General features: G+C 42.9%; 1 protein-coding gene across 1 annotated transcript; it reads left to right on the top strand.

Moving 5' to 3' along the window:
* Positions 1-365: 365 nt before the first annotated feature.
* LOC147609839 (uncharacterized) lies at positions 366-4,647 on the top strand. The gene is made up of 10 exons (XM_086786684.1): positions 366-985; positions 1,105-1,204; positions 1,595-1,746; positions 1,841-1,936; positions 2,263-2,325; positions 2,417-2,485; positions 2,590-2,692; positions 3,972-4,043; positions 4,133-4,221; positions 4,340-4,647. The coding sequence occupies exons 1-10, from the start codon at positions 698-700 to the stop codon at positions 4,508-4,510; spliced, it is 1,203 nt and encodes a 400-aa protein (XP_086642810.1). The 5' UTR covers positions 366-697; the 3' UTR covers positions 4,511-4,647.
* Positions 4,648-6,715: the final 2,068 nt, after the last annotated feature.

The following is a 6,715-nucleotide window of genomic DNA, read 5'->3' as shown; positions in this document are numbered from 1 at the left end:
TGGGACACTTGTGATGGGGTTCCACAAAAGTTGAAAAAATGGACAAATTATTTTTCAAACACTATCTTATATATATATATATATATATATATATATATATATATTTATCTCTCTCTCCCATAGTGTGTGTAATAAAAGAGGATCCTCGCACCACCTCTCAGCCATCCACAAGTGGGACAGATTGGAAGTGCGAAGGCTCTAATAAAGGCCATGATGCACCTGTGTTCAAGTCCCACCGGTGGTCCCATGTAGAACCTCCTCTCTTTCTCTCTCCTTTCTTCTCTCTTGCAACACGTGCCCTCATGTTGCAGTCTATCCACGTTGAGTACCTCCCTCTCTTTCTCTCTCCTGTCTTTTCTCTTCTCTCTCACACACACTCTCTCTGACGCGTCTCTCTCTCTCACACACTCTCTCTAACCCGTCTCTCTCTCACAAACACTCTCTCTAACGCCTCGTAGGAGGTTTCGTGGTGCAATCGAAATCTCCCCCGTGGGGGAGGATACATAGCGAGTTAACGTCCTCCGCACAGCTAGTCAAGAGGAGCGTGGATAAGCCTTTTCTACCTGCTCAAGCTGGATCTTCCCATTTGTGCTGTGCAAAGCTCAAGCTCGACCAGACATAATCAGACAGTCTTCTACCCTCCTTACATCCATCCCACACCCCCCTTGACGCCTCCCTCATGCCATCATTCTGAGCCATGGCGCAAGGCTCTCTTGCCAGCTTGAGCTGCCATGGCTGCTCTCCGCACTTGGGCGAACCCTTTGCCACCAGATCTTTGCAACCCATCTCCACCACAATCAGCCATGGCTTGGGTTCCGTGCCCCTGCCTTCTGCACCAAAGAGAACCCGTTTTGCCAGTAGACATGCTCATCAGCTGCCCGGATTATGCATCCATGCCCTGCATAAGGGAGCTTCCGAGGATACAAGCGTAGGGAAGGCTGCAGAGGTTTCAGCCTTGAAAGCTGCAGATGTCTCAGCCCTGGAGGTGAATGATGATACCTAGCTTTTGATACCACTCTTTTCTTTTTGAGGATTCTCTGCCCTCTCCCTTGTTGGAATAAGGCTGTGAAGGTTACTGTCTAATTTGAAGGAGTGCATCAGCAGAATGGAGCATGGATTCAAGGGCAAGCTATGACCGTAGTTGAGCAAAATGACCCACTGTGGGAGCAGATTGGTGCTGGTTTCCGTATCACTTACGCCATCGGTATGCCTCTCTTTAAGTCTTTACTTGGTCCTTGGTCTTTTGTTGTGAATAAACACACACACACACACACACACACACACACACACACACACACACACACACACCATGCATGCACGGACGCATGCGAGCGCACATCTCCAGCCTCACCTGTCAGAAAACCCCCATACGACCAGTGTGCGGAGGTTGATTAACTACAGGTCTGTTTTTGTGCATGTATATGCCATTTCCACCCCACTCCCCACCATGTGCTGGGAAAAGTCCCTTCTATAGTAATAAAACAATAAAGAGTGCATCAGGTGTTAAGCTTAATGTCATATCTTGTAAGTATATATACTCTTAAGATGAATGTTTGGCATGCCACATTCATCCGTTGTTATTTGGAACTTGCAGGTGTGTATGGTGCAATGGCACTTGTTGGACAGACCATTTGCCATTTCATTGGAATTGACAAAGTTGGGGGTTTCAACTTATCTGCCAATGTAGCTATGCAAGGGCTAGGGTATGCTGTTCCCCCCATGATGGCTCTTCTATTCATTCTTGATGTAAGTATTCATCCTAATATATATATAAAAATGTTAATTTCAATTGCTACATGATTGTGAAAATACTAAAGTCATATGGCTTATTATTGGGCAGGATGAAGTAGTCAAGAAGTCACACCCTGCTAGGGCAATCAGGGACGTAGAGGATGAAGAATTGATGAGCTTCTTTGTTGGCTTGTCACCGTGGCAGGTATGCCAATGCCTCCTCTCACGACTTTTCTTATGGGAACAAATGATGGTGATGAGACTCCATGCCATTAGTTTGAGCTTTAACTTACCGGGGTGTAGTTGTGGTTCCATGCCAACATCATGCATCTGAACTCAAAGAAAGTGTCAAGTTACAATGTGCTGTGTTTGCAGGGGTGAATCTATGTTGTATGGTTGTTTTAAGCCATGGGGTCTTTGCCATCTCATTGGGTAGTGATATACTCGGGGAGAGATGCGGGTTTTTCCATGACATGCTGTGTCAGCAAAATGTCTCTTTCTAGTAAGTGACCCATGGATGTTGTTCATCAGGTTATTTTTGTGGTATCAATGGCGGCAGTGGCAGAGGAGTTCTTCTTCAGGGTTGCTATTCAGGTCAGCATTCTTTCTAACGTGTGTGCTGTCTAGACTATATTGAATGGATGAAATTGAGAATGATTCAATTGATGGCTTGGTGTTGCTGCAGGGAGGGCTGGCACATGTTTTCCTGAGTGATGATAAGATTAGAGAACCTATTGATGGCATTGCAGCTTTGGTAAGAGGGACACTGCTTCATGTTTCACTCACAGGGCTAGTGTATTATGCTTCTTGTTGCTCTAATGCTACTTCCATCTTACTTCTTCGAGGTTGTTAATACAGACTGGAGTCTTCCCTTCCTTGGCGCCATTTGCACATGCACTTGCGGCCGTAGTCACTGCTGCCCTTACTGGCTCTATTCTTTTCATCACTTCCTTTCCTCAAGGTATTTGTCTATGTAAGAAGACCTTTTGGTGTTAAATTAATGTTATTATACTGTTGGTTAGTCCAAATTGTGCCCTGACGTGGTAGGATGCTAAATTTTGGTGTTAAATTAATATTATTATACTGTTGGTTAGTCCAAATTGTGCACTGATGTGGCAGGATGCTGCTGCAAGATGCTTAACATGACAGACTTTCTAGAGGATTACAGATGGTGTAATCTAATTGAAAATCATGATATAGGGCAATTGTCTATTAGGCTGCTTGGGAGTGTGCTAGGAAGCTTTGAGCTTGTTGTCCACTGTTGAGTTGGGCCCCACCAAGCGGACAAGGGGGAAGTATAGGAGTTTTTCAATTCCTACACTTTCTGTTCTCCTGCATGACTTGAACCAGGGAACTGCTTTTTCCAGGTGCATGCCTTTACAGCTGGGCTATCCCAATCGGCTGCAGCCTTTTTTTAAAAGTCTGTCTGGCTGGACATGCCCTTGCTCCAAGCAGGACAAGTTTTGCCATATCAGCTTCTTCCGCTTTGAAAGCTGTGAACCTGCTGGCCTTACTTCAACTAGAGAGGATGTGTATTTCTGGAAAAATCTATTTAGCCAGTGTACTGATTATGTCTGTGGATGCATTGTACACTTGATTGCAAGTCTTTACTTTAAAGAAGGTGAATACACCTCACTATATTAATGCGTTTGACAAACCAAGCTAAGAGTACATTACCAGTCAGTGGGGGGCCATAGAGCACATTATTATCCTTCAGTTTTTATTCAAGAATTGTTAACTAAATCAACACATTTTCAGAGATTTTTGCACCCCACCATGATGGTCCATCTTGTCTTTTCCATTTTTTAGACTTGAGTATCGAAAGGGTCTACCAACACTTTTTGAAACTTTTTCCAGTGAAGCCACTTGGACACACCCCACAGCTATGTTTCTTGGCCAATTGGAAGGAGCACCTTGTGCTGCTGTTAGAGAACCATGGAAAAGCCTTCACAAATGCCCAGCCAAGTCCCTAGATCCAGAGCGTCAAAGCTTGAACAGCCCATTTGCACAATGATGTGGGGATCGATCTGTTGTGTAGCATTGGATGAACAGCCAGAAATGTCTTATGTATGGGCATGGTGACCGTTGTACTCACCTGCATGATACATGCATCGGGCCATGTGCCCCCCCCGCCCCCACCCCGCCCCCCCCCAAATCTTCATGAGAATGATACAAGCGTCGATGATAGAATCTTGGGGGAGAGAAGTGCTTAGTTTTCTAAAGTTTGGTGTTATGCACAGATCCCAAGTATGTCATTGCTCCGGTTCGCAGGAGTCGCACTTCACTTCGAGATTTGAAGAAGAGTTTTGCAGGTAAAGTTGAGGTTGAGTCTCTGGTCGAGCTTATTTTGAGCTGATGGCTTCTGTGGAATCTTAATCATTGATGTGTGTGGTTTGTGCAGCATGGTATGAGCGCCGACAGTTGAGGAGAATATATTCTCCACTTCTCGATTCTTTATTGGCCCTATATATCGGATTTGAATGGATGCAGGTAAATTTGAGTTTTTCTAATGGAAATTGCTAGTGCTTAATCATTATTGAATCAATCAGATGGAGGCTTCCTACACCAAATCACTTCTCTTATTTTAACATTAAATTGTTGTGTGCAGACTGGGAACATTCTTGCACCAATTATTACACATGTGATCTATTCGACTGTTGTCGTTGGTAATGGCGTGAGGAGGATACATGACCAGAGGGCGAAGCTGCGGCAAAGGACCCAGTGCTTATGGGAGAAAAGTCTTGTTACTTCAGATTATCAAGCTGATCAAAAGCTGTAAAGTTTTCACATACCTTAGTGCTGTACATAAAGTCATGGGAAAGGGGGGGTTGCGATGGTTCTACAATGTTGCCTAGGAATCGGAGGATGAACTGTACATTATTATTACCTTTAGTGTCTGTCTTATCTTTTCAGGAATCGAGCATCTTGAATGTGAATGTGAGAGAGAGATGTAAATTCTTGCATGTTTCTTTGACTCTTTTTGCTTGGGAGCTCTCCTATGGCTAGAAAGTGTAAATGACAGAATTTTACTCTAGTCACGTGAAATTATCCTTTATTCTGCTCCAAAAAAAGGTTGGAAGCTAGAATGATATTTTTCTTTGATTTTATTTATGTGGTGGTCGTGGAAACAAGATATGAGCTGTGCTATCAGCTCCATTGAAATTGGAAGCTAGAATGACCTTTGAATTGTTACTAATGTGTGGTTGGGAAACAAGATCTGACCTGTGCAATTGGCAAGCCTTCTTCACAGGAAGTGACTGCAGAGTCATCCATGCCAATAGGCTGGAAATGCATTTTTATGTCCCTGACATTGCAGAGCTGTAGTGCATCTTACTTGCAGTGTTGTAGCTTGTCCCCATGTCTGAATGGTGGCCATTCTCCCAACTCCCCATGACCACAACATTGGAGAATAGATGTTGGTCGTGCATTCTCGTCTTGGAAAATGGGTCGTGATCCCTGCTGCTCCCCATTTTGTAAGGGAGAATGGGCTCCACTGTCTTTCCTCTTTCATGCTTTATAGTCAAGACCATGTGCATTGTGGCCTGCAACTATAATAAACACCCATTTATCAAAGCCATGCTGTCTGGAGGCCCTTTTTAAAAGCCATTATTTCCTAGCTGAGATTCATGAAGAGAACTATCCATGCTTTTATTTCTTTTTTACAGATTGTCTTAAGGTGGCGAAATTTTCATCTCTGTTGTCGATCCACTGCTTCCTCCCAACTGCATTCCAGCTTTTAGAATTGTCTGCCATTGCAGAACTAGCTCTTTTGAGCCATCCCCATCATTGTTATGCTCATCTATCCACAATCCCAAGATATCCTAGGATGGCTTATGAGTAGCCCATGCTACAATATTTTGCTTGTTTGGTTGGAATCACATGTGGGATGCTAAATACATTTGGATTCCGAACCTTGGCACCTACATATATCTAATCTCTTAAAAAAATGAAGGAAATGCTGTATCCTTTTTGAATTGCTAAATATTTGTATGAAGTCAAGTTCAAGACCTTGCTAAATATATTTGGAAGCCCATTCTAAACCAAGACAAATCAACCTGATGGGCTCTAGCTGGAGTGGCAACACCTTGGACCGCTGGTGCGTGAGTGCGTTCTAGTGTGCCTAGATACGGGTCCATGTTTCGCCGCTCGTTACACTTCCTCCCCATATAGATGCATGATATTCGGTGCGGTCAAGTATCCCTCGAGAGCACCACGTGAGGCCGGATAGAAATCCCAAAAATCCCACGCCTCACATACCTTAGGTTCAAACTTGGGCACTAATATAGTTTAATAATAATTAAACTCTCAAAACAAAAGAAGTCGCGTCTATCTTGGGTTCAAAATTGGGCACTTGTAGAGTTTAATAATAATTAAACTCTCAAAACAAAAGAAGTCACATCTATTGTGCCATTACATGGAAGTTTGCTAGTAGGGTAGCGCTCTCTCTCTCTCTCTCTCTCTCTCTCTCTCTCTCTCTCTCTCTACTTATATATGTGTGCACACACACACACACACACACACACACACACACACACACTTATCTATCATAAAACTCGCATGAAATTGGATGTGTTTCTCTCTCTCTCTCTCTCTCTCTCTCCCACATGTGCGTGTGGTGGCACATGCACGTATGTATGTATGCATACATATACATTTATGTTTGTATGTATGTGTACATGTGTATGTATGTGTATACATACATACATACATACATACATATGTATATGTATGTATATCCATACATACACGTGTATATGTATGTGTATATATACATGTATGTATGTATTTATACACATGCATGCATGTATGTATACACATACATACATACATGTATATATGTATGTATGTATGTGTACACATACATACAGACATACATGTATGTATATCTAGCTTGGGTTTTTTATTCACCTATTACATATGCTATGTTATGGTCTCTTTTTACTTTTTTGCAAACGATGTAAGCCTAAAAAATCAAGATTCTATT

The sequence above is a fragment of the Cibotium barometz genome, chromosome 50 (genome assembly GCF_041138505.1).
Source record: "Cibotium barometz isolate CiBa-2024 chromosome 50, ASM4113850v1, whole genome shotgun sequence".
Taxonomy (NCBI): domain Eukaryota; kingdom Viridiplantae; phylum Streptophyta; class Polypodiopsida; order Cyatheales; family Cibotiaceae; genus Cibotium; species Cibotium barometz.
The sequence above is the reverse complement of the archived record's forward strand: the minus strand, read 5'-3'. Positions and strand labels throughout refer to the sequence as shown.

What these genes read in the sequence shown, in the direction of transcription:
- LOC147609839 (XM_086786684.1), top strand. Translation starts at nt 698, where the DNA reads ATGGCGCAAGGCTCTCTTGCCAGCTTGAGCTGCCATGGCTGCTCTCCG. An exon ending in CAGATGTCTCAGCCCTGGAG is followed by an intron (nt 986 to 1,104) that starts GTGAATGATGAT and finishes GTGCATCAGCAG; the next exon opens with AATGGAGCATGGATTCAAGG. An exon ending in TTGGCTTGTCACCGTGGCAG is followed by an intron (nt 1,937 to 2,262) that starts GTATGCCAATGC and finishes GTTGTTCATCAG; the next exon opens with GTTATTTTTGTGGTATCAAT.